The 25,583-nt window shown below is 54.3% G+C and overlaps 9 protein-coding genes across 9 annotated transcripts; 5 read left to right on the top strand and 4 right to left on the bottom strand.

The window, feature by feature from the left end:
* Window positions 1-124: 124 nt before the first annotated feature.
* Window positions 125-2,664, bottom strand: CCM_04212 (LAlv9 family protein; the record flags this gene model as incomplete). The annotated part of the gene is made up of 2 exons (XM_006669360.1): window positions 125-1,792; window positions 1,852-2,664. 2 exons carry the CDS (start codon window positions 2,662-2,664, stop codon window positions 125-127), a joined length of 2,481 nt encoding a protein of 826 aa, XP_006669423.1.
* Window positions 2,665-3,924: 1,260 nt separating this feature from the next.
* CCM_04211 (cation efflux protein/zinc transporter) lies at window positions 3,925-5,548 on the bottom strand (the record flags this gene model as incomplete). The annotated part of the gene is made up of 3 exons (XM_006669359.1): window positions 3,925-4,726; window positions 4,774-4,992; window positions 5,043-5,548. 3 exons carry the CDS (start codon window positions 5,546-5,548, stop codon window positions 3,925-3,927), a joined length of 1,527 nt encoding a protein of 508 aa, XP_006669422.1.
* Window positions 5,549-7,183: 1,635 nt separating this feature from the next.
* On the top strand, window positions 7,184-8,705 carry CCM_04210 (beta-1,4-mannosyltransferase, putative; the record flags this gene model as incomplete). Its single annotated transcript, XM_006669358.1, has 3 exons — window positions 7,184-7,442; window positions 7,493-7,686; window positions 7,734-8,705. The coding sequence occupies 3 exons, from the start codon at window positions 7,184-7,186 to the stop codon at window positions 8,703-8,705; spliced, it is 1,425 nt and encodes a 474-aa protein (XP_006669421.1).
* Window positions 8,706-8,924: 219 nt separating this feature from the next.
* Window positions 8,925-9,568, bottom strand: CCM_04209 (ubiquitin-conjugating enzyme E2; the record flags this gene model as incomplete). The annotated part of the gene is made up of 2 exons (XM_006669357.1): window positions 8,925-9,289; window positions 9,358-9,568. The coding sequence occupies 2 exons, from the start codon at window positions 9,566-9,568 to the stop codon at window positions 8,925-8,927; spliced, it is 576 nt and encodes a 191-aa protein (XP_006669420.1).
* A 528-nt stretch (window positions 9,569-10,096) lies between these two features.
* CCM_04208 (uncharacterized protein) lies at window positions 10,097-10,863 on the bottom strand (the record flags this gene model as incomplete). Its single annotated transcript, XM_006669356.1, has 2 exons — window positions 10,097-10,438; window positions 10,519-10,863. The coding sequence occupies 2 exons, from the start codon at window positions 10,861-10,863 to the stop codon at window positions 10,097-10,099; spliced, it is 687 nt and encodes a 228-aa protein (XP_006669419.1).
* A 248-nt stretch (window positions 10,864-11,111) lies between these two features.
* Window positions 11,112-12,064, top strand: CCM_04207 (diphthine synthase; the record flags this gene model as incomplete). Its single annotated transcript, XM_006669355.1, has 3 exons — window positions 11,112-11,246; window positions 11,293-11,417; window positions 11,464-12,064. The coding sequence occupies 3 exons, from the start codon at window positions 11,112-11,114 to the stop codon at window positions 12,062-12,064; spliced, it is 861 nt and encodes a 286-aa protein (XP_006669418.1).
* A 955-nt stretch (window positions 12,065-13,019) lies between these two features.
* On the top strand, window positions 13,020-14,529 carry CCM_04206 (uncharacterized protein; the record flags this gene model as incomplete). Its single annotated transcript, XM_006669354.1, has 2 exons — window positions 13,020-13,028; window positions 13,084-14,529. The coding sequence occupies 2 exons, from the start codon at window positions 13,020-13,022 to the stop codon at window positions 14,527-14,529; spliced, it is 1,455 nt and encodes a 484-aa protein (XP_006669417.1).
* Window positions 14,530-15,311: 782 nt separating this feature from the next.
* CCM_04205 (GRAM domain-containing protein) lies at window positions 15,312-19,119 on the top strand (the record flags this gene model as incomplete). The annotated part of the gene is made up of 2 exons (XM_006669353.1): window positions 15,312-15,571; window positions 16,023-19,119. The coding sequence occupies 2 exons, from the start codon at window positions 15,312-15,314 to the stop codon at window positions 19,117-19,119; spliced, it is 3,357 nt and encodes a 1,118-aa protein (XP_006669416.1).
* Window positions 19,120-22,498: 3,379 nt separating this feature from the next.
* Window positions 22,499-24,646, top strand: CCM_04204 (Mutator-like element transposase, putative; the record flags this gene model as incomplete). Its single annotated transcript, XM_006669352.1, has 2 exons — window positions 22,499-24,173; window positions 24,231-24,646. The coding sequence occupies 2 exons, from the start codon at window positions 22,499-22,501 to the stop codon at window positions 24,644-24,646; spliced, it is 2,091 nt and encodes a 696-aa protein (XP_006669415.1).
* Window positions 24,647-25,583: the final 937 nt, after the last annotated feature.

Below are 25,583 nucleotides of genomic sequence, written 5' to 3'. Positions count from 1 at the left end.
GGTAATTGTGTATTCGTTAGGTTTATATTTATCCATTGTATACCGAATTCTTCTTATTACTCATTTCCTTCGTATCCCACCTGCAGAGGTCCCTCCTCTTCGTGCTCTGGCCTATCGTGTCTTGCTATCTCGTCTCGGTTTCCGCCACCGTCTTTGCATCGACAAACTCGCCCTCCTTGAGTGACTTGGCACCTGCCACCGCCACCGCCGATGACATCCCGACCGGGGTGGGCGGCGTCTCAGTGGACGCATTGGTGCTGGCAACAAGCTCTTCCGTCTGGAAGCCGTCGTGCTTGGTCATCGTCGTCGACTTTCGTTGGCCAGCAGCGGGGGTGGCGGCATCGGACGCGACGGCAGATGAAATGGCGGTGATGCCGAGCGCATCATCCCCGGTGGCGGACTCGCCCGTCAGGGGCCGGTCAAAGGAGCTACTCGTGCGGGAGAGGATGCTCTCGCTGAAGCTCTGCTGCGTGAGCGGGCGCATGCTGCCGCTGGCGCGACTGTGGCTGTCGTCGGTCGAGGTGGCGCGCGACCCGGGGGAGCTAACGATCTGGTAGTCCCTGTCAATGGGGCTGGTGGGCGTGGAGCTGCCTGCACCGTGTTTGGGCTGGGTCTTGCTGTTGCGCCAGTTGGCCGTCCAGGTGCTGTTCTTGCGCTTCTCGCCGGCCCACGAGGCCCAGCTAGACATGTAGGCGCCGGCCTTGGTTCCGACCGTCTGCATGGTGGCCTGGGCCTTGGTCATGTCGACGGCAAAGGTCGGGGAGGCCGCAGCAGACGGCGTGCTAGCGGCCCCGGCCGGCTTGTCGCTCGATGCGGTGCCGGCGCCGGTTTGGTCGTCGGCGCGCCGGCGCTGGGACTCGCGCAGGTACTCCATATCGCTGTAGAGCTTGCTCAACATGGACGAGGCCTTGTCGCGTCCAGCCGCGAGGTTGCGGCCGAGCATCTCGCGGCCCTGGGCAAGGCGCTCGTCCAGGTGCAAGTCCTTGACCTGGTCGGCGATGCGGCGCTGAACATCGTCAATCGTCAGGCCGCCGGCGCAGGGATGCTTGGGCTCTGACACGGCAAAGAGGTTGGCGTCGGTGTGCGCCTCCCAGATGCGGTAGTTTTCTGTCCGCTGCCAAGCCGCGATCCAGTCGAGACCAAAGTCAACGGCCGGGTCCTCCTCGCTGGTGAAGGCGCTCTTGGAAATGTCGCCCTGCTGAGCGAGAAAGTTGTGAAACTTGACCGATGAGATTAGGCCAAGAATGTACGACTCAAACTGCGAGCGAATGTACTCTTCGCTGCCAGCGTACTGCAGCGTCTTGGGCCGACTGGGGTTGGCCTCGTCCCAGGTCTCGTTGATTTGCTGCGTCAGCAGGTCGATCCAGCGGCGGTCGGCGGCCGTCAGCGCGAGCGCGGCTTTGAGGGAAGGGGATGTGATGTTGACGGTGCCCTCATCGAGGTTGATGAGAATATCGCTGTAGCGGTCCCTTTGCTGGAGGAGCAGCGAGTTGGTGCTGCCGACGAGGTACGACTTGGTGCCCACGTCGGCGAGCAGGTCGAGCTGTTGCAGAGGGGTATATGGTCCAAAGATGGCGCCCGTGCCGAATATTTGCAGCGGCAGTCCCATAAACTGCAGTAATGAACTGCGGTTGCTGCTCTGGAGGCTAGTCGAGGGAGCCAGCTTCTCTTCGTAGGCGTTGAGCTCCGGGTCGGCGCAGTCTTGTAGGTTCCGTATCAGGCCGGGTATCAGCGAGATGAGGGCAAATTGGATCATGCAGAGCTTATCGCATCGCGAGCCAAAGAAGAGCATCTACAGACCGATCCGGTTAATGTCATCCCATGGCGGAGATGAACTAGTGCCTCACTCACCTTTGGTTGCAACAGACAGCACTTGAGCAGCACCAAGGTCTGCCACTTGTATTCGTGAATCAGCTCACGCATACTCATGCCCAGGTACTGATCCCTGTTTCCCGTGTCAGCCAAGTCGCCGCGGGCCTTTTCGTCGGCGAGGCTCTCCTGGAAGCGGCGAAGGATCTCGACGTCTGTAAAGTCGCGCTGGGCGAACCAGGCGTGTGTGACCATGCCGAGACGCTCGCGGAGGACGCCAAAGAAGTGCGGGCTGTCGGCGATGACGACGACGGCCTTCTGGACCGTGGAGCGCGTGACGTCGGCCGGGCGGTGGCGGAGGGCGGCAGCGTCGAGCTGGCGGGTGCACGAGATGCCAAAGAGCGAGCAGGCGGGGCGGCCGGGGGCGGCGGGCCGCAGCAGGGTAAAGTAGGAAAAGTCTTCCTCGGAGGCGTGGGCGCCGTCGCTGAGGGCCATGAATGGCAGCAGGTGCCAGTTGTACTCGGCGGCCGGGTCGGCGCCGGCGTCGACGCCGAACCACGACTCGACCTCGGGCCCGCGGGCATGGTGGAAGCCGACGACGGTGACGAGGGGTGTAAAGTCGAAGGCGGCGCCGCTGCTCCCGCTGTTGATGCTACCCGGTGCGGGCGAGGCGGGCGTGATGGGCGAGAGGACGGCCTTGATCTCGGCGGCAGTGGTATCGTCGGGTTTATGGGCGGCAGCGGTGGCGGTGCCGTCTGTGGTCAAGGAGATTTCCTCGGGAGCCGGGATGTTTTGGTCCTGCTTCTCGGGTGCGCTGCCGGCGGCCGCTGCTGGGTCCTTGTCGTCGCCCAGCATGGTGTCCGGCAGGTTGATTCGTGGAGCTTCGTTCCGTCTGCGCTGGTCCCGACCTGCGGTGTATGTGGTGTCGCACTGTCTGTAAGAGCACGCTCGGCAGCCTATAGCTCAGCCATGCGCAAAAGGTATATCGTCGTTTTTTTGTTGCGGCAGGCCAGTCGACGAGTGGAATTGCGGATGGTGTCAAAGAAGCGCCTGGATGCGTCGTCAAGGTCGGTTCGTGCGATGGAAAGGGGGATGCTGCCTCGCTATGTGTGACACGGCCCAAGGCAGACAGGGTTGCTATTGTTGGAGTGGATGGGGGTCTCGTCAGATGATGCAGTACAGGAACAGGAATCAGAAAAGGCTAGCAGATGAAGAAGAGCATAAAATGCCAAAGCAAAAGATGACAATGCTAGTTGAAAGGCGTGGGCTGGGAATGGTATCAGCGGACAAGTTGATTAGTTAAGGCGGCAAAGGCACTGCACATGCATGACGGGATGATGAGCGGCGCCCCGTTTGTCGTGTCATGGCTTGATTAGCTGTCGAAAATTAGACGAGGAAAAAAAAAGGAGCTTCGTATGTGGCGTGAGTTAGCGCCATCCCTCATCTCAGCCCCAGACCTTGCCGCGACAACCTTATCAGAGATGCATCGTGTAATCTGTACAGTGGGCTGCATACCGGCAATCCATTCACCAGTTTATATCCGGGACAAAAACAGCAGATAAAAGAAGAGCGAGACCAAGGAAGGGGAGGAATCCTTCATCCGTCAATCTGACCAAGTGTCTTGCTATATAAATGCCCCTACATATTACCCACCTGACTCGCTTGTGTCCGCCGCCCACCTGACGAGCGGTGCTGGTTTCTCATAACTCTCGTGAATGTACGAATTAGAAGAGGCAAACATGCCGGGCGTTTATACACGTCCGTCTGCATCTCAAATGCTAGGCAGCTATGCAAACAAAATGTACATTTCTACCTATGAACGCGTAATGAATAATGGCTCAACCAGAATATGTAAACGCCCGTGGGTGGCCATTGCCACGCTATAATACAGAGCCGATACGCCGTGCACCATGGCAACCTGCCAGGCCATGTCCAACCTTGTATGTTTCGATATGTATGTGAGACTGCCAATCAGACCAGCCGGTCCGAATCCAAAACACGGCCATCCAAAAAATGACCATCCAAAATACCCCTCTCCAACTGCGGTGCTACTGTCCAAACAACGCTCGCCCAGGGCCGATTCCCCAGGGCTTGAATATACGTCACAGGCGTCCGCTAAAACGACTTGGGCGTGTGTGGTTGCGTCAGCGCGCGCTCGCGTGAGCACCAGCACGAGTTGTCCCCCTCCCTCTCGACCTGCACGACGGCGTCGATGCCTTCCTTGAGTAGGTACTGGCGCACGCGGTCACGGACCTCGTCAAACGCGTAGCCAAACCCGACAGTGACGTGGACCACGCCGACGAGCTTGTCGCCGTCGTCACCCCATGATCTATCGTCTTTCCAGAATTTGGGCGCCGAGTAGCCCACGACACCGCGCTGCTGGAGAATGCCGCCGAGGACGTTGCGGAGGTTGTATTCGGTATCTTCTGGGACGCTGAGCAGCAGACGCCTCCCCGAAGAAATTACGAGCGGTTGCGAAGAGAGAAAGATGAGAATCGCGATGAAACATGAAGCAAGGGGATCCCAACCAGACCAACCCCAAAAACTGGTCAGCACTGTAGATATAATGACCGAAACACTACCTAAAGTATCAGCCATAATGTGCAGATAAATGCCGCGCATATTTTCGTTGTCATGAGCGTCATTTCCGCCACTGGGTTTGCCCTCGGCCAAGTCGTGCGAGTGCGAATGGCCGTGATCATGACCGTGGCCGTGTCCATGGTCTTGGGCGTGTGAATGGGAGTGTGAGTGACCGTGGCCGTGACCATGATGGTGGTGGTGGCCGAAAGCCATCATGCCAACGAGGTTGATGGCCAGACCTAGAGAGCTGACAATGAAGAGCTCGCCGAGTCGTTTTGTCTTGGTGCCCTCCCAAAGTCGCTCAAAGGCCTCAAAGGCAATTTCTAAACTCAAAAGCCTGGGACCATTAGCACGACTCAGCACACTGTGAGCTGGACAACTTACATGAGTAGAATTCCGTTGGCAAATCCACTGAGGGTTTCGATCTTGCCGAAGCCGTAGGGAAATCTTTGGCTTGGGGGCCATTTGCTCATGACTGCAGCCAAGAGACCAACGAGGAGCGCAACGCAATCGAAGAACATGTGGATGCTGTCGCTCAGAAGACCAAGCGAGTCGGTAAGATAGCCGTAAAAAGCTTGAACGGCCATGAAGTTGAAATTGAGTCTGCAAACGGTCAGTACATGAGAAGAGCGAAATTCTTGCTCGCTACACACATCATGAAGTAGAAAATTCTCCTCGAGTCCTTTTCCGTCATGATGGCGTGTATAATGGGAAACCTGGCGGTATATGGCAGCAGAGCGGCGGTAAACATGGACCGTTCGGCATTGGCGTCGTATGATAGGCTGTGCAGGGTGTTGTGCATCTGTCGTGGCGGCGAGTAGGGTGTCGCAGCCGTAATTTCACCATCGTGGGCTATGATGCTCTTGCCGCTGGTCGTCTTCTCGTGCGTCCAGCCTTGCATGACGTCGAGGGAGGCGGGCCGCGGGCGGTCTTTGGCGAGACCAGAGGAGCGACTGGCGGCATGTGATTCGGTGCTAGCATGGTGGACGTGCGAGTGCGAGTGCGAGTGTGAGTGTGAGTGTGAGTGACCATTGTTGCGCAGATTCGTGTACTTGTCGGCGGCCTCGTCCAGGTGCTCGTCGACGGAGGTGGCCGGGTTGTCGGTCGGGCCGGGCCTCCAGGCACTAAGCGATGCCTGCGATTGGGAGTGTGAATGCATGTGTTTATGGTGAGCATGAGGCAGCGCGGACGAGGGAAGTGTGTAGGGAGCAGCCATGATGCCAGGCAAGAGGCGAAGAAAAGAGCCCAAAGAGCCGCTGTGGTCGTCGACTTGGTCGTGACCGAAAGCGGGTCAACGTGGTTGAGCAGCGGGTCGCTGGTCTTGTCCGTTGGGCGGATTCAGAACGCTGTTGCGGGAGCAAAACGGCATACAGTGTCGAAAAAAGAGGAAACCGCGGCGTGCTGAAAATTTTTGCCCGAGGCCAGAAGCAGTGCTAGTTTTCTTGTTGCTTTGTCGAAGCAACCGACAACAAGCTCTGCTTGGCCGACGGCGCAGCGCCAAAGAAATAGGGGCGAGGGTTCAAAATGCAACGCAGCGTGGGAGGAGGGGAGGGGGCGCACGTGGGGAAAGTTGAAAGTTGTCGTCCTGAGAACGCAAGACGAGCGGAATCAAGAGCCGGCGGCCGCAAGATTTTTCTTGTATTTGTATATTTGTGTATTGCAAGAATTGTATAATTCACCGAATATTAGAAGAGACTTTGAGTTCAAGAAAATCAGTGGCACATGGACGTCTGGCAACTCTTTCAGACACCATGTCCAACAACACAGATACCACAATAATGAATGGTCTTGCTTGGGAGCTGGCGCTAGTGTAGGATAAGCTGGAGTATGGTCAATGCATCCGCAACTTTAATTATGGCACCAGCATGAATGTGCGGCGAGTAAGAAAGAGTATTTTAGAAGCCAAGTGCACAAAGGACACGCGATAACTACCACTGCGGAAACTACCACTGCGGAAACAAAGAAGGAAGTGAACAGAAACCTGTCTCGCTGTCCATTATATTAATGACATGGTGTGCAAGTGGCAACAAATGGACATCAGATACGAGATCCCTGCGAATAGAGCTAATCTGCAAGCGACAGCCCGTCTAGTGCTAGTCAGGAACCCATATCCCATCATACTGTTAAGACGGTTTGTGGCACTAGCTTGTGAACCTAGATGGCTTCTTACTCGTTTCTTCCAATCTGTCCTTTTATCTTGTCCTGCATGGCTAACAAGGTCAGCCGAAGAGTACCTAGGTACCTACCTACCTACCTAAGGTAGGTAGTTAGTAACTATAGTATCCTTTCACGGTCAAGATAGAGAGTCCCCGGCTTGGCCCAAAGTGGCAGGCGATAAGCTTGCGGCTTGGAGGTGGCGTGCTCCCTGTGCAGAAAGCCATTGTGGACGTTGAAAGCAGGAATTTGTATTATTAATGATTTATTATTATAAAAGCATCGCTTGGCATAATTTAACCGGCTCCTCGATTTGTCCTTGCATCCTGCGTTGTCGTCATTAATACTACCTACCTACCTAGGTACATACAAGGTAGGTTAGTACTAAGTGCTGGTCGTGCATGCAGGTGGCCAGAGGCACAGGCACTAGCTCCAGGCGTCTAGAGGCACCCCAAAGACGGCGGCACCAGCGCCTCCAGCGCCTTCAACGCCCGGCTCTCTCCACCACAACCAATTCTCACGGCAAACGCTGAATTGTCCAGGCTTCACTGGCCATTCCGCCACATTACCTCACCCGACCCGCGACACAACTTGCGCGCGCACGGCCAGTCGACTCGACATCGTCACCCAATCGCCCGCCATGATCGTCCCCTTTATTCTGTCTGTCGTCGCGGGCGGCCTCTTTGTCTTTCTCGTCAGCTATGGCTACCAGTTCCTTGCTTACCTTGGCCGCGGCCTGCGCAATTCGTGGCCAACAAAGTACCAGCCCGCTGAGGACTCCAAGAACAACCACATCCAGATTATCGTGCTGGGCGACATTGGACGCAGCCCCCGCATGCAGTACCACGCCATCAGCATCGCCAAGCACGGAAAGAAGGTGGACATTATTGCCCTGAAAGGTTCGCCGCGCTTGGTCCCAATAGGAGAAGTCGGACTGATCACTGGATAGAAACTGCTCGCCATCCTGAGCTCATCGGCAACCCCAATGCCACACTCTACCCTTTGGATCCTCTCCCCGAGTGGCTTGCCTGGGGCAACTTGAGCTTCCTCGTTCAGATTCCTGGCAAGGTCATCCAGCAGATCTGGACTCTGTTTGACACAATGATGTACCGTGCGCCTGCCGCTGAATGGATCATTATTCAGGTAAGCAACCCAACTCATTTCCTACTACTAGCATCTAACCAGCGCAGAACCCTCCATCTATTCCAACTTTCCATGTAGCCCTGTTTGTCGCTTGGATGCGCGGAAGCAAGGTCATCATCGACTGGCACAACTACGGCCACACCATCCTCGCGCAAAAAGGCAAGCTCTACGCGCCTCTCGTCCCCCTCTACCGCTGGTATGAGTTCTTCTTTGGACGCCGCCTCTGCAACGCCAATATTGCTGTCACTGATGCCATGGCCAAACAACTGAACGCCGGCAAATTCAACCTTGGAAAACCCGTTCATACCCTGCATGACCGGCCCGCCGCCATTTTTCAGCCCATTACCTCGCTCAAGGAGCGAGAACAGGTCCTCATGCGCATCCCAGAGACGCAGTCTCAGGCCCAGGATATTCTCGACGCCAACGTCCGCTTGATTGTCAGCAGTACCTCCTGGACCGCCGACGAAGATTTTAGCATCCTTCTCAGCGCCCTCGTCGCCTACGCGGGCATTCGTGAGGTGGACGACAACAGCGAACCCGCCTCTCCCATCCTAGTCATCATCACCGGCAAAGGACCCCAAAGAAAGATGTACTTGGACAAGATTAAGGAGCTCACCGACGGTGGGCAGCTTCCCGGTATCAAAGTCGTAGCTGCCTGGCTGTCCAACCGTGATTACGCTCAGCTCTTGGCGGCTGCTGACCTTGGTATTTCCCTACACAAGTCTTCGTCTGGTGTGGATCTGCCGATGAAGGTTGTCGACATGTTTGGTGCAGGCCTGCCTGTTGTAGCCTACTCCAAGTTTGAGAGCTTCAGCGAACTCGTCAAAGAGAGCATCAATGGATGTGGTTTCGAGACTGCGTCGGAGCTAAACCTCCTCTTCAAGAGGCTATTAGCCGGTGACGGTGCCGAGGAGCTCGCTACCCTAAAAAAAGGAGCGATCAAAGAAGGTCTCCTACGTTGGGACGAAGAATGGGATCGGGTCGTTGCTCCCATTCTCGGTCTGGAAAGTAAGGAGTAGAGACCTTTTAAATCACGTTCAACATAATTCATAAGTTCAAATTCCTGCTCGCTCTAACCATATTGCCATTATGCAAAAAGCATTGCAGCCTTACTACGCTTGGTGCGCTACCAAGCCGACAAGCATCGCTATGAAAGCACCCCAAACACGAAAACGCCGCGTGACTTGCGCCAAACTAAATCTCCAATCCGGTGATATTTTGATACAACAGCAGCCCTGCTAGTCCTCTCCCAGGCTCTCCCGCACGCATTGACGGCAACGACGGCGAAAGTCCTTATGCTTGCCCTCCTTTTCCTCACGTAGCATCCTAGCTGCCTCGACATTGGCCGGGCTCTCCTCATTAGGGCTGTGGAACAAGCTGATGATGCTCAGTAGGATCGTTTCGGGGGACTGGACGGGGCTCCAACGCTCCGAGGCCGCCTCGTATCCGTACTGGTCCTCCTCAGGCGGGTGCAGGATCGAGATGCACAGCTTGCCGTTTTCGTAAATGTTGGGGTGGAAGGGGATCGGCTCCTGAAAGGTCAGGGATGGTGGCATGTGAGGGTAGTTGGGCGGGAATACGAGGTGCGCTCGAAAGTTGCCGCCTGAGGGGACGAAGGCGACCGGACATGTTAGCCGTCAGTCAAGAAGAGCACGAGACCGGTCGATTAACCGTGATTGGGCAACCACAAGAGCGTGCCAGCTTCTAAAGACATACCTCCGTAGTATTTGCAGTCGTCGCTGATCATGAGCATAACCTCCCACTCAAATATGTTGCTGTCGCTGACGAGGCCGCACGATATTCCGGGGATATCCTTGCTGACCTGCATCTCTTTGAGCTGGCGGCGCAAAAGGGTCGCCGCTGCTGAATACGGTCCCGCCATGGCTGCCGAGTGTCCGTGTAGGTACGATTCTGTATATTTATGGCTCGGATATGTATGCAGGTTCCCAGTTCTTGGCGGGTCGTCTGCTCATACGGCCTCGAATCGTAGGTAGGATGCTCAGAAGATCTGCTTTTCTTGAACCACTCTGGCGCGGGGCAAAGGGCGGTTCAGGTAGTGGGGAATCGGCACGCGTTGGAACATCTTCCACGGCGGTACGTACACCAACTGTAGGTACACCACTAGGTTAGGTATTGTCGACACCGAAACACTTTCACTTAAAGGAAATACTTTTTTTTCCCTTCTTGCTCAAGGCTCAACACTTCATCTAAAGCCCATCGTGAGCAATACAGAGACCCCGTGATGACCAATCACATGGCAATGCATGCATCATGTTCCACCAGAACCTCTTACAAAAAAATAACCAGTTTACAGCGGAACTGGCCGTTGTCTCCTTCTAGGATACTGCCAAGACAGTATCGGGGTATCGTATTGTATACTAAAACATTGCGCCGAATATGCTCCCGGTCTTCATTTCTTTGACGTGCCAAATCCGGTAAACCCCATTTGCGCCATCATGTCGTCCTCTTCGTGCTCTCCCTCTATTCGTACATCCTCACCATATTCGACTTTGACTTTGGCTGCCTCTTCCTTTTCCAGTCTTTTCTTTTCCACCTCGTCGCGTCGCTTCTTCCTCTTCTCTTCCGCCTCTTTTTCGTTTTCTTCTTCTCGTATCTGCAGTCGCTCTTGGAGGCTAGTAACCTTGTCTTTTTCTAGCTCTTCCCTCCGCTGAACGTAAAAGGTTATTCGGTCTCGGACTTCTTCCACCGTGGCGCGTCTGACTTCGGTCGTCTGCCCAGCATTTAACAGATGCTGCGTCGTGTTCAGATGTTCAATGTACTGCAGGCTTCATTAGCGACAATTTTTACAACATGCAGCGAATAAGGGCATACCTGAAGATTGTCCTTGAAGGTAAGGTCACACGCTTCACAGTAGAATCCGGCGCCACGGCCACGCTTGCCAACGCCGGCACCTGCACCAACGAGTTGCGTCTTGCCCACTTGGCCAGAGAAATCCATAACATTTCGGCGCGCAGAGGTATATGTCTCGTCGCCCGTCTTGGGTTTGTAGTATTTCTTGCCAGCCAGCTTAGCTTCGTATCTCGCCTTTCCCTCTTCCTTCTCCTTGGCCTCGCGCTCCTTGGCCTTTTCCGCGTATTCATCAAGATCCCACGTCTTTCGGAAATCGGTATCGCCAGCCGGCGCGCCGTACGCGCTGCCATTTTTGGGGTTCGACATGTCGCTGATTGGAGCCGTTCGAGGTTGTTGCGATGGTCGTGTAGGTGGACAGTCGAGACGGGCAAGCTCCGGTTGTCTGATCCAGGAACAACTACCGGAATGGTCTGACCCAGTAAAATGAATTAGATAAGTACCTACACCCACTGTAGGTACCAGGTAGTAGCGGCACGACTTCTCTTCGAGTTGTCTGCCCCGCGGCGGGGCATTTCAACATCGACAAAAAATTGTTGAATTGTCCTTCCGCGAAAATGCTGTACCTGGTTGGCCTTGGGCTGTCAGACGAGACGGATATCACCGTCAAGGGTCTAGAGGTCGTGAAGAAGGCCTCGCGCGTCTATCTTGAGGCATATACCAGCATTTTGCTCGTTGACCAGATGGTTCTGGTAAGTCGCAAGTTTGCCTTGTGACCACAGGTGTCTGACTTAGCAGGAAAAATACTATGAGCGTTCAATCATCCTCGCCGATCGAGAAATGGTCGAATCCAACAGCGACGAAATTTTACGCAATGCGCAAGACGAGGATGTCGCATTTCTAGTCGTTGGGGATCCCTTTGGGTTGGTACACCCGTCCTCACACGCCCTACTGTGCTAACAACACCAGTGCGACAACCCATACCGACCTCGTTCTCCGCGCGCGCGAACTCAATATTCCTGTACGAACTGTTCCGAATGCATCTATCATGTCTGGCATTGGCGCATGCGGCCTCCAGCTCTACAACTTTGGTCAGACAGTATCCATGGTTTTCTTCACAGACAACTGGAAGCCCTCCTCGTTCTACGACAGAATAAGAGAGAACCGCCAAATCGGTCTGCACACGCTTGTTTTAGTCGACATCAAGGTCAAGGAACAGAGCTTGGAGAATCTTGCGCGAGGCCGCATGATTTTCGAGCCTCCTCGCTACATGACGGTGGGCCAATGCGCCCAGCAAATGATTGAAGTCGAAGAGGAGCGCAAAGATGGTGTCTGTACCCGCGATTCGCTCGCAATTGGCGCAGCCCGCGTCGGCGGCAAGACGGAAAAGTTTATAGCGGGCACACTGGAAGAGCTGTGCTCCCAAGATGACGAGTTTGGTCCGCCGTTACACAGCCTTGTTCTGCTGGGCCGAAGAGCGCATGAGCTGGAAAATGACTTTGTCCGTCACTTCGCCGTTGATAAAGAGAAGTGGGACAGAATATGGAAAGAGGAATATGGGAAACAATAGCGACGACTTTGGCAGTGCCGAGCACGTTTTTCCTGTCCAACCGTGTCCGTACAGTGAGCGACTCCAATTTTTGTGAGGGTGGGAAGTATCCAAGTACACACAAGCAACGTTGGGGCACGGGCGGTAATCCAGATCAAAAGATATCCCTTAATATACATAAAGGAATGTTCGTCGCGAATAAGAGCAGCCAAATGAATTCCCAGGCATCAATTAACGTGCTACCTCCTACTTGTACAAAGCGACCGTACAGTGCGACGTTGCTGTTTGACCGTCAGGTGATTGGCAGCTGCCAGCTGCGAGTCTACCTACACACTCCCCCGCCAGCTGCAGGCAATTGCATGAAGGAAAGAATAAACCACTAACTACTACCTACCTACCTACCTACACTACAGTATTATACCAGGCCCGGCATCCAACTCGCTAGCAGCCCTGACCCTGAGGCGACGTGATCCTTTCAAACGAACTTTTTTCATTCCTCGAAGTCGTCTTTTCGGAACGGCGCAGCTATCCATCTGTTGCAGTGAGCATCGCTGTCCCGCCGTCTCGTCCCCTCGGCTTTGTTCAGCCCGTTCAGCGACGGATAGCCACCTGAGAGACCTCCAACAGCAAGGTCCAAGAGGCCGCGTTTGACGAACAACAGACCGCCATCTCGTTTTTCGACTGCAAATGCAGCAGGAGCTTCACGGAAGCAGAGCTTGTCGGTGATACTCTTTTTAACCGGCAAGAAGCAACAGTCACGTCACCCGCTTCCCGCTAAGGGGTACAGCGAGCCAGAGACCTCGGCACCTGAGAGATATTTTCCGCTGAACAACTTTCAACCGTTTGCTCTGCGAAGCGTTCCCAATTAACGGTATCCGTCAAGTACAATCTGAGCTATTCTGCAAGAGTACACTTTGTCTCGGCATAGCTCATCCCGGTAACCTTTTGGCGTTCAAGCCCGCCGACCACATCCATCATGAGTGCAGTGAGTCTAACATCTACTTGATGGTCATGCGGATGGTCTTCTCTAACGAAAGTAGACCATTGTGCCCTGGGAGTGCCGGGATAAGGATGACCAGGCAGAAGTTCTGTACAATGCACCGTTGCACCGGTCCAACCGTGCTCTCGCCCAAGAGAACCTGCGCCTCAAGAAGCTTCTCCGACAGCACAACATTCCTTGGTCCTCGATATCGCAGGCTCATTTATCTGCTGTAGAACCCGGGCGCCGCAAGACCCGATCATCCAATGCGGTCAACGACATAACAGGGCCTCGGCTACCAACAGAGGTGTTACTCCGTATTCTCAAATTCGCCATGACCAGCCCCCACTCAATCGTTGACCCGTTGTCACCACTTGCTCAAGAAAACATTTCCGACGTGGAAAAAGAGCGAGGGAATCAGATTTCTATCCACTTCCTGGCTACTTGCAGTGCCATGCATGTAGAGGGCACAAAGTACCTGTGGGAAAGTAATCATTTCGTTTTTACTTCTCCCCAGGCACTCCGAAACTTTGGCGAGCTAAATCCTAGATTTCGGCATCCCATCCAGAGCATCACATTCCGCGTGATTGCGCGATACTACGATGATCAGCGCCGCCGTCACAAGCTCGACGCTGGCTATCACGCGGATTTGAAAAAGGACCAGCCTCTCCGGGTTCACATCCGCCCTTATGAGTCCCTTCTTGTGCGGGGAGGCTTCCGCTGCTACACATGGAGCCAGATTGTGGACTTTCTCACTGCACTACGTCCTCCATACGATCCTACTCACCGTGACAAATCAAAAGCACGTCCAAAACTTCTGCCAAACTTAACAATCCTCCGTCTTGATTTAGTCAATTTTTCGGATGAGCTTGTTCCCTTTTCAGGCTCTGAGCTGCATGGGATCACATCCCACGAGCTAGGCTGCACACTCAACGAATTGCAGGTCACTGGCATGCCATTTGATGATGCCGGAATGAAAGCATCAGCGGAACTCAGTGGCATGCTCAAAGATGAGGGCCTCTACCTTGACGGACCGGCCACTTTTTTTGCCCATAAGAAGCACTTGCAGGAGCTGTCTGGCAGCAAGTGGTGCGCAAGGATTATCCGCGCATGGAAGTCAGCAGACGGTGAGGATGATGACATGGACGATGTGCATGATCTTGAGAGCCCATTGAGTGGCTGGCATCGACCAAAGCTAGGCATTCTCCCTCCGGCTCCTGAGGAAAAGGGGCACCCAACTTCAGTAAGACCAGATGGTAGTGTGATTTGGAAACGTGTGCCCATTTCGCGAGATAGAGGCGAGCGGCAGTGGACCGAGTTTTCCAGGTCCAGTGGGTATGAGATTGACAGCACGGACTCGGATAGTGAAAGCAACCTTTGTCCTTGCTGCGGCGAATCGCATCCCCAAGCCTCGTTCTTGGACTTTTTGATGGATGATGAAGATGAAGAGGACGACGACGACGACGACGACGATTATGATTCGTTTGATTCAGATCAGGAATTGTGAGATGGCACAATCGTGTGTACGGGGATATTATTTGCTGCAAAATTGTTGGAGTGATGTATAGCTTTCCTGTGATTTTGTTCTGAAGCGGCCACTGGTCTAATTTAGCTAGGTAATGAAGAAACGACGATGATGCCATATTTCTTTGAGCTTGGTTTACGGAATAGAGGTCCTTGGCTAGGTAGGTAGGTAGGTACCCAGTTGCTCAGTACATACCTACCTAGGTAGGTACCTACTTACCTAATAAATGGGGGTTACCGGAATAGTGCGGGTAATAATGACGGCACAATGTATCGTAGCTGCGCGACATGGTCAGGGGATAATTTTAGGCAACGGAGCGTAGCGTTGCTATTGTTAAGAATGGCTCCATGTTTGATGCCTCTAGGACCGAAGGAAGTTTTATAATGAATTGTTCCTGTTTAGACGTCTTTTTCTGATTAACCAAAACGTGGGATGTTTTTTTCCCGGTTTCCGTTGTCCGTATTCGTACTCCATATTCTAGTTACCAGTACCTACCTCCTACCTAGGTACGGGTACTGATGTAGGTAGGTATGTTAGAGGTACGTAATAAGGCACCTGGCACCTACACTACTCACTGGTGCATCACCCCACCACAACATTGACAGCAGGGGCTACCAGCAAAATACCATGGAAGGTAGACAGCCACCCTTGCCAGGAGGTGATGGTCGTCATTTCTACAGCGCGGAGCTAGGGGAAGCTCAAACGAGCAAACTCTCTCTTTCAAACATTTCATATTCTGCTCCCCTACACGTCGCGCTCCAGCTATGGAGAGCCAAAACGGACTGGGCAAGCTCCTGCCCAAGTCACTCTCGGCGCGACGCAGGCAGCGAGTCAAAAAGAGCAAGACACGCGATGGAGATGCGGCTGACGACACGCCGCCCATGGACAACAGGGCTTGGTCAAGCAGCAACCTGTCGCTGTACGCCGACGACCAAAACGACGACGGCGACTTTACGGACGATGCTAATGATGGGAGCTTTGCATCCTACGAGTCAGGAGCGGAGGCGAATCGCAGTGGAGAATCGTAAGTTCATGGACCTATTTTCTTTCGTCCCTTCTTATTTCTTCGTTGGCCTTGTTCTGTTTCTTGCGTGGCCCAGCTTGGTTCGCTTGGACAGCAAGTTGAGGCGGCAGCGCCGTTTGTTAGCTCGTCCCTTGCTCCGTCCTGTGACCTGCAACAATTGGTCCACGGCTGGCGAATAAACCCCGCCCCCAGCTCAGCCTGGTCTCGTAATATGTCCATACTGTCCATACTACTTGCTCTCTGATTACGCCAGCCTCTGACTCGGGCAAGCCAATGCCTCTGACCCTTCCTGAACGCATTACTCGCCAACCTCACAACTTCATCCATCTTTCCCATATTACCTCTCTTTCTTCGTCTTGCGCCATACGCTCATCGTCATTCGGTGTTCCCGGCTGTGCCGTCCTCCCTGCAGTGCGTCCTAGCTCTTGCGTTTCCTAACATTGACTTGCAGCCTACGCCCGCCATCTGCATCTCGCCCGCCACGGCCGGTTCCCTCCAACCACCCGTCGCTGGTCGGCTATCTCACGACTTCCTCTCCCGCCGTCCAGGCCGCCCACCTCGATTCGCCGCCCAAGATTCTGCCCCCGTCGCGAAACAACCGCAGCCCTTGGCGGAGAGGTAGCAAGAACGACAAGGCAGACACCCCAGACGCTGCCTCGTCGGTCAAGTCCCCGGAGCTACCTGCGCCTGCTAGGCTGGCTGCCGCCGACCGGGAAACTCGGGGCAAGGTCTCCAATATCGAGCTCGACATACCCCGGACCCCTCCAAATGGTGACAAGCCCGGCCCCGTCATTGTCAACACGCCACCCACACCAACCGACACTGGCCTCGGTTTCGGCCACGCTCTGACCTCTTCGCCGGAAAAGATGACCTCTGGCGCCACCACCAAGAGTCCTGCTGAAACCGGGTCGCCCACGCGAAATATGAACCTTCACAGGAGAAGCAAATCCGGAGGAGCTGCTATAGGGCCGAGCAAACTCTCCAACATAACATCTGCACCGCTAACGCCAGGTTCCGAGGCGGAAAACGGTGGCATCACGCCCAGCGCCACAGGATTCTTCTCTTCGGTCATATCTGCAGCGCAAAATGCAGCCACGACTTTGAGTAACAATATTCCCGGCACTGGCATTGGCATGGGCGGACAGAAAAACAAAGCGCCAAGTTCAAAATCGCTCAGCGTTGAAGCCGTTGACCAGCTGGGAGGCGACGGCAGCATCATTCCCCAACATAATAAAGACGAGTCGGCTCAGTCTACTCAATCGCAGGCACGGACCTCACAGCGCAGCTCGGCCATACAGACTCTGGGTACCGGAGAGCTGAGCCTCAGCCAGCTTGGCCTGTCGGATGCACCCAGCAATGTTGCTAGCCCCGCCAGTGCCAGGTTTCCCGATGTTGTCGACACACGAGCAAGGTCCGAATCCGCGCCGGTCGAACCCCACGCTGAGCTACCAACCGATGAGCCAGTTAGTAGGCCACGATCAGTCATCGAATCGGCCAACGGTGATGATTTCGCGCAAATGCAGCCCGATGCCATGGGTCTCAACAGAAGCTCGAGCGTCCGGAGCGCGCTGAAGCCGCATAGGAAAAGAGGCAGCTCTGTGACGACAGGTGCGACCATTGGCGTATCGACAGGCGTGCCGCTGCAGTCAACGCCGACCTTGGGTGCTCCCAAGCTCACCGGCTTTGCCATTGCTAGCAAGAAAAGAAACCGCGACTTCCACTCGTTCTTCAAAAGCGTTCCCGATGACGACTATCTTATCGAGGACTATAGTTGCGCCTTGCAGCGTGAAATTCTGGCCCACGGTCGTCTCTATGTTTCCGAGGGTCACCTTTGCTTCAGCAGCAACATTCTTGGATGGACAACCACCCTAGTCATGAGCTTTGACGAGATTGTATCGGTCGAGAAGCGCAGCACAGCATTAGTCTTCAAAAACGGGTTGATGATTTCAACCTTGCACGCCAAGCACATTTTTGCAAGTTTCACCAGCAGAGACGCTACCTATGACTTGATTGTCAACATCTGGAAGCTAGGTCACCCTACGCTCAAGAGCTCCCTCAACGGCGTGCAGCTCGAAGGAACAGGTGGCGACAAGACAGAAAAGGTGGACGATGAGCCTCAGGGTCTTGGTTTGGAGAACGAGAGCCCCATGGGCTCAGAGTCTGGTGAAGACAGCGACGACGATGATGAGTTCTACGACGAAGAGGAGGACGGTACTTTTGTAGATACGCAACCAACCGAAGCAAGTACTGGCGCAGATGCCGACAACGAAAAAGTCGCGAGCCGGAAAGCGTCTGCCATGACGACTCTTAATGGCGCTTCAGCGGACAGCGCCAGGGATGCTCCAAACTCGCCATCTGTCGGCGGTGAGTACCCAGGCCCAGCAACACACGCGCCGACCGAGTGCACAGACAGCAGTACGCATTACGACAAGACTGTGGGCGACGACATCATCCCTGCGCCTCTAGGCAAAGTCTACAATTTGCTTTTCGGGTCAGCATCGACGGGGTGGATGACCAAATGGCTATCGGAAGACCAGAAGTGTCTGGAAGTGACGGTTGACGAAAAGAAGGGGTTGACCATGGACAACAACACGCGAGCATGGACATATATCAAGCCTTTATATGCTTCACTGGGTCCCAAACAGACAAAGTGTATTGTGACGGAAAATCTGGAGAGTCTTGACTTTGAAAAGTCCATTACGCTGATACTATCGACACGAACCCCCGAAGTTCCATCCGGCACGCTCTTCACAGTCAAGACTAGATATTGCTTTACCTGGGCCGAGAACAATGCGACGAGGATCCAGGTCAACTATACGACAGAGTGGACCGGCAAGAGCTGGATCAAGGGCCCGATTGAGAAGAATGTGAACGATGGGCAAGCCAAATTCTGCGAAGAGCTGTTTGCTTCGATTAAGGCAGCGGTCACGACTAGGGGTCGGTCCAATACACTTACGAATGGCGGCAAGGGCAAAAAGAAGGGCAAGAAGGGCAGGGCCAGCCTAACAACCAATGAAGGCTCAGGTGTCTCGGCCAAGCAGACTGAGACATCCAAGACCAGCTGGGGCCCGTTGGAACCTATTCGTGGGGTTCTGGAACCGATACTAGATATTCTCAAGCCGATTCTGACGGGCAATGTCATGTACGGCCTGCTTGTCGGGCTGCTCGTTGCATCGTGGTTTGGATTCGGCTTCTCACCCAGCAAGCCGGCGGGCGGTTTCGGGGGAGGCGCGGGCGGACGGGGCGAGCTAATGGACATGTATGGTCCTTTCAGGCTGGCCGCGTATGAGGAGATGTGGCGCAGAGAGGAAAGCGAGCTGTGGGAGTGGCTGGAGGAGCGGACGGGCCTGGGGCAGGTGGACTCGGACAACCATGGTATCAGGAAGCGCGCGGTTGAGCCGCGTACAATGCAGGAGAGGGTGCGTGAGTCACGGCAAGACGCGCGGGAAGTGCAGGAGGCGATTCGTGTGACGGAGGAGAAGCTCAAGGTGCTACGACAGGTGATTGTCAACAGCCGAAAGCAGGACAAGGCAAGCGAAGGTGCTTAGTGACAGGGGGCGGGTGGACAGGGGTGTGGGGACGAGTTGGCTCGGGACACGGTTCAATCGTTTGATGTTCATTTGTACACTTGGTTTGTCAGCCTGTTTTTTGGGGGGGAGTTTTTTTCTTTTTCTTTTTTTTTTTTTGGAGAGACACGGGCACGTTGATTTGCATCATCTACATGGCTAAGCGCGAACGGGTTTTGGCTTTTTTCTCCGTCGTTTTGTATACTAGAAGAATAAAAGGCACAAGTACTATAACAAAAATATGCTGTACATTAAAAAGGATGTCTCAAGCAGGGTTGACGATAAAGTACCGACGTGATGTAGGGGCATGGGTTCGTCCGGAGAGTGGAGGCGTGTGTGTGATGGTTATGATGGAACATGCAGTGGTGTTGAGGCCGGCCGTCCCGGGTTGGCAGCCGGAGGTAGACGGGATCCTCGTAGGGAAGGGGCAGAGATCAAGACATGTATCCTGACTTTTTCTCATCTATAGAGTTGTGAGATTTTCTGAGCTGTCGGTGCCATTCAAAGAAATATTGTTGATAAAAGAGGTATCGAATCGTCCATGCACAATCACCCCTCCCCCGAGCCACGGCACTGGGCACCTGGGGGGGGGTGTTGGGCTGAAGACTGGAACAGGGTGGCTCCACAGAAGGATGTGGTGTGTTCTGGCGGCGCGGCGCGGGGAGGAGGAGGGGGGACCCTCTGTGGATAGAGGTGTACTCATATGGTACGGATAAAACGGGCGGTGTTCAGGATGGAAACATGTTGGCCGGTGTGGGTGTTGGATGTATTTCCGATGCGTTGATGAAATTTGGTCTCATAATGGTGAATAGGATCGATAGCATCCATGAACTTTGTGGGAAGGGGAAACGAAAATGCGAAAATGCCAACATGAGCAATTCGTGTAGGTACCTACCTCAGGTACAGGCCTCTTACTAAGGTACAGGCCTCTAGGAGCTAGAGGTGTGTAGATTTCAGGCAGAGCCCCGCTCGTCGCTGGTGCTGTACGTTGCCATGGCAGGCTCACACGACAATTACAGGAACAAATCAACTATTATTGCTGGCACGGCAGATGCAGGTTAAAAAAAAAAGATATGGCAGCGAGAACATAGGCACCGTGTTTTCTCGACCATGCAGAGGCGTTGGACGACACAGCAGGAGCAGTGTCGTTGCACGAGGCACTACCGGGTACGGTAACTCCTGCAATGGAGAGAAGAGAACGCTGGGAGCACGCACCCCTGGCACACGCACAGAGACTCGAAGTGCGCACTGGGACGCTCGCATATTTTTATTCGGTAGGTAGGTAGCTAGTTCGAGAGTCGTAAAATGCACCAATGCTGTGCGGCACCCAGTCTGCTAGTTGCAACTTGACCTGTTATTTATCGATGGGGTAGGTGGGTGGGTGGTAGGTGGGTGGTAGGATGAGAGGATGAGAGTTGGCACTGCAGAGACACGTACGTATGTAGTTATTGTGCTTTCCGTCCGCAAGAGAGAAGGCTGCTTGACTTATAACAAGGCTGCGCGGACAATTGTCTGACATGTGCTACTAATTAGGTAGGTATTCAGTACAGTAATGGACCTATTAGATGGGGCTCGTTACCTCTCTCTCGGTTACCGCTACTCGAGGACGCGACGTTGGATGTCGGCGTTATCGAGTTGATGATTCGACGCTATGAACGGCTCAAGCATTCGCCTCTCGGAGAAATAATAAGACTCCGACTGTGACGGGCGCAACAATATCTGAACGGCTGCTCTGTGCAGACACCTTGTTTGTGTGTTGGGGGCCGTGGATGGTCACTTCGGCTCCCTCCCAGTTGCCGTTGGTAAAATATACTTTTTTGGGTGGTATTACCTAGTGGGATCTGCGACCGGGGCACTGGCTGAATCGGCGCCCCCCCTTCCCCCAGGCCTATCGTAATGTGCGGCACATGTGTAACTAGAGTAACTGGACGGCAGGCAGGCAGGTCGAATAGAGGTAGGCAGGTAGGCAATCTGGCAAATTTTTTTTTTTTTTCATTTTTGCTGTCGACGGGAAGCAAACTAGGTGGCCGCACAAAGCTGCACATCATCGACCTAGGTCATCGGGCGTTGCTTTGTGCGAGTGTCGGTGTGTATTGGTACGTGGCAGGGTTTGGCGGTAGAGCTAGCACCGCCGTGGGCGGAGAGAAAAGCCACAGCCTACAGGTGAGCCTAGAGTGTCTTTGCGCGGTGGGCCTGATGGAGAGATGGCGTTGTTGACGGCGGATGGGAGTCGAGGCGAAGCGAAGCGACACAGTTGGACAGGTCGTGGCGAGATGAGGGTGGGAGAAAGGTCGTTACTTCGTACTCCGTACGGAGGTAGGTAGTTACCTGGTAGGTAGAGGTGAAGACGCGCTGTTTAGTGGCAAACGTGGCAGCATGGAAGGACCTTGGAGATCCCTCTGCTGTCGCCACCAGCGGGCGGTGGGTGGCAACGGTAATAGTTCCTGCGCTAACGAGACGTGTGTACTCCGTACGAATGTATACCTACAGTAGAACGTGTATTCCAGATTACTAGGTAGTGTGTGATACTCTTCTGTTGTTTGTACTTGCCTGGCCAGCTAATAAGGTACCTTAGTACTAGACGTACTAGACCTGGTAACTACTAAATAGCTTCCAGGCCGTTTGTCCCCCTGCCCGCTTGTATTGCGTCTGCTACACGCCCACCCTCTCACATTTTTTCTTCTCCCCCTTCCCTTTTTTACCCTCCCCTCCCCTTCCTCCTTTCCTTCCTCTTCCTCTCACTCCTCCTCTGCCCACACCTCTCCTGTCGGCTCGCGCTGCAACCTCCACGCCTCTACCATCCCATCCAAATTTATCGACACCCCCAAGAAAAAGTCCACGTCCAGGGGGTTTTCTCTTCAACCATCCATCACAACTTCTCGAATCCCGTGTTGGCTCGAGGCAAGCATTGCTTCCTTCTCCTCCGCCTTGCCTCACCCGCCGCCGCCGCGGCGCCCGTTTCCCGTTGCACCGCCCTTTTTTTTTTTTTCTTTGGTTCGCCACCTTTTTGTTTACGAAATCCCTCGCCTGCGTTGTCGTGGGCTCGCCCAGCCCTACTCCTGTCCCCGCCAACGCGGTCTTTGGGTGGACAAAACACTTCAATCTGAACAACAACTACGTCGCTTGCATCACGTTACCGCCCGTCGTTGTTTGATTTCATCGCTGCCTCCCCCCAACCCCTCGCTCGGATAACGCCAAGTCGCCGCGCGCTCAATACCGACAACCCTCCGTGACACATAGGTTCGCTTTCAGCACAAACCCAGATTCAATCCTCGGTCCACGCCATAGCCTCACCCGTCGCGTCGTACACTTGCCCCGTCCTCGTCGACAGATCCTTCCCGCAACACACACGGCGTGCAAGATGTCGGCACTGGGGCCCTCTGGCTCCAACGCGCATGCCGCCTTGAATTTACCGCAGGCTGGCCTCCGTCGCGGTACTGCCTTCCCACCATCGCACCCGAACCAGCCTAATAAGCCGCCGCCCGCGCCCCATGCCGCTTCGCCCTATCAAACCTACACGCCGCAGCAGTCCACCACGAGCGCCTTTCATCAGATGTTCACCCCGAACCAAATGAATGCCAATGCTCCCAATGGACCTTCGCGCGCCCCCAATTCTCATGTTCCCAATAATCTCGCCGCCCAGCGCCAGCGTGGTGCCCCCCCTCGCCAGCAAATGGCCCAACCGAATCCTTCACCCATGGTCTTCCCTGGCTCCATTAGCCAATCTATTCAACATGATCCGATCCTCTCCCATCACCAGCACCCCCAGCAGCACCCCCAGCAGCATCAGCAGCATCCGCAGCAGCACCAGCAGCACCAGCAGCAATCCCACCACCAGCAACAACACCCAGGACACCAGAACCACCAGCAACAGGGACAGCATCAGCAACATCCTCACCAGCAGCAACATCAGCAACATCAACAGCAACATCCTGGTCCTCCCACCCATCCCATGACGGCACAACATAGCCAACAGAGCCAACAAACCCAGCAATCGCATCAACACCAACCTCAGCAACCTCAACAGCCTCACCACAACCATACTGGCCACCCCACCCACCCGACACATCAACACCCCGCTCATCAGAGCCATCCGCTACACCAGCCTCATCAGTCACTGCAGCAGCAGCAACAACAACATCAGCAGCAGCAGCAGCAGCAGCAGCAGCAGCAGCAACACCAGCATGCCCAGTTACAGCAGCAGCAGCAGCAGCAGCAGCAGCAGCAACACCAGCACCAGCAACAACAGGCTCAGCAGCAGCAGCAAGCACAGCAGCAGCAGGCTCAACAGCAGCAGCAAGCCCAACAAAAGCAGCAGTCTCAACCTCAGCTTCCGCCGCAACAACGCACTCCGCAACCGCAACCACAGAAGCAGCCGACCCCCCAGCAGCAGCAGCAACCAGGTCCTTCGAACCAGCAACAATCATTGCAGCACCAAGCAAAAAGCCGTACTCCACAAGCGCAGCAAACTCACGTTACTCCTCAATCAATCCCTGCTCGTCTCCCACAACAAGAGGACCACACGGTCGAAGATGTCGAAATGGACGGTCAGGGAGCAACTGAGGACCCTAATGCCTTGGATGCCAAGCTTCGCAACGATCCATCGTTTGTCCCATCACAACCTATGGGTGATATGATGTCGCCGCCGCCAGAAGGCGGCAGCTATCCCACACTAGAAGCCGTGCAAAAAGCCGTTCTTCGTTACTGTACCTCTGTCGGTTATGCTATTGTCATTGGCCGTTCCAAGAAGACGGTACCTGGGCTGAAGAAGGTTCTTTTTGTTTGTGACAGAGCTGGGAAGCCTCCAAGCCGTGTCAGCCCTGAATTCCGTAAACGCAAGACGTCGTCTCGCAAATGCGACTGTCCATTTGGTTTCTTTGCTATTGAACAGCGTACCCAGTGGACTATTCGTTACCGACCCAACCCGCAACATCTGACGCACAATCATGGCCCCAGCGAAGGTCCTTCGGACCACCCTGCCGCTAGGAAACTGGACAGCAAAATGGTCGCCGAGGTCAAGCGACTCAAAGAAAATGGTAGGCTTGTTAACGCCATTTGCCTGCAGACTTACACTAACTGTAAAGCAACAACAGGGGCGGGCGTGCCAGAAACGTTGCAAATTCTGCAAACTGAAAACCCTGAATGCCACCTCCTCCCGAGAGACATTTACAACGCGCGAGCTGCTATCAATCGCAATCCGACCAAGGTGGCATCAGGTATTGCTGAAAACCGGCCAGCGATATACACCAAGACGGCACAGTCCCCGGAGGACCGAATCCGTGCTGAACTACGGCGTGAGCTCTCCAAGGTCCGCGATGATATGAAGAAGATGGAAGAAGAGAAGCAAAAGGAAATCGACGCGCTCAAGATTCAACTCAAGGAAAAGGAGCAGCTAATTGAAAAGTTTGAAATGTTCATCGACATTTGCAACGGAAGAGTCATGGTGCAGCGCCAGAGACTGGCTGGTCAGGAGCAAGGCGGCGCCAGCGGAAGCAATCCAGCACCTTAGCTGTGTGTGATGGAGCTGGCGCGACAAATTTAATATACGGAGAGGAGTCAGAAAGAGGAGCCTGTCTGGAAGCAGTACGGAAATATGGTTTCACATGCTGTTATACGGTAACTTGATTAAGTTGTATGTCTTGTCTTTTTTCATGCTGGCTAGGGTTAGCCAGGCGGAGTATTCAGGATTGGATTGGGTTGTTCTATACGTACTATGTACAATTTTACCGTCAGCGCTCGCCGAGGAAGGCTGCAAGGTCACGGTTGGGAAGGTATGGGAGGAGGCGTGAGTTGGCCGGACTGGCCGCACAAGGTCCAGGTTTTTTTTTTTGTCTATATTTATCAGTCGGGGCTTCTAAGCCGAGGACCTCAAGCGGAATATATCTATGGTTTATCTCTTGGCCGGGGCTTCTACGCCGCGAACCTTGTTCCAAATACGTCTATATTTTATTCATTCGTCGGGTGCTCTAGCTCCCACGCCGGATGTCGAGGTCATGATGCAGCAATACCGTGACAGGTGTGCGGCGTACGACCAAACTGTAGTGCTTGTGTGCGACGTCTGCAGCATGTAGTCGGGCCGCCACAGCCAGTCGAGAGTCAAGCCACAGGTCCCAAGCTGCCACATGCTAGGCGCGACAAAAGCAGGGCGCGACCCCACTACAAAGTCGCGTACCTTGCCGCAGCCTAATGGGGTCTGGTAATAACGGCTACGTACCTACACCTTTTGGTTCTCATTTCCGTTCCTTGCAGTGGGGATGTTAGTAGTTACTGCTTAGTTTGCCGTACCTACCCTACCTAATTAGTACCTGTTTGCTGCTTGGGTACCACCCAAAGCACATACCAACACTCACCTCCATTTCCTTCCTACCTACCTAGCATGACAACGCCGGCATTGCGCAAACACCCTAATTCTTCTACCTAATACATCCCCTTCTGATAACCACAAA

This window comes from Cordyceps militaris (assembly GCF_000225605.1).
Source record: "Cordyceps militaris CM01 unplaced genomic scaffold CCM_S00003, whole genome shotgun sequence".
Lineage (NCBI taxonomy): Eukaryota > Fungi > Ascomycota > Sordariomycetes > Hypocreales > Cordycipitaceae > Cordyceps > Cordyceps militaris.
This window is presented reverse-complemented; position numbering and strand designations above follow the sequence as displayed.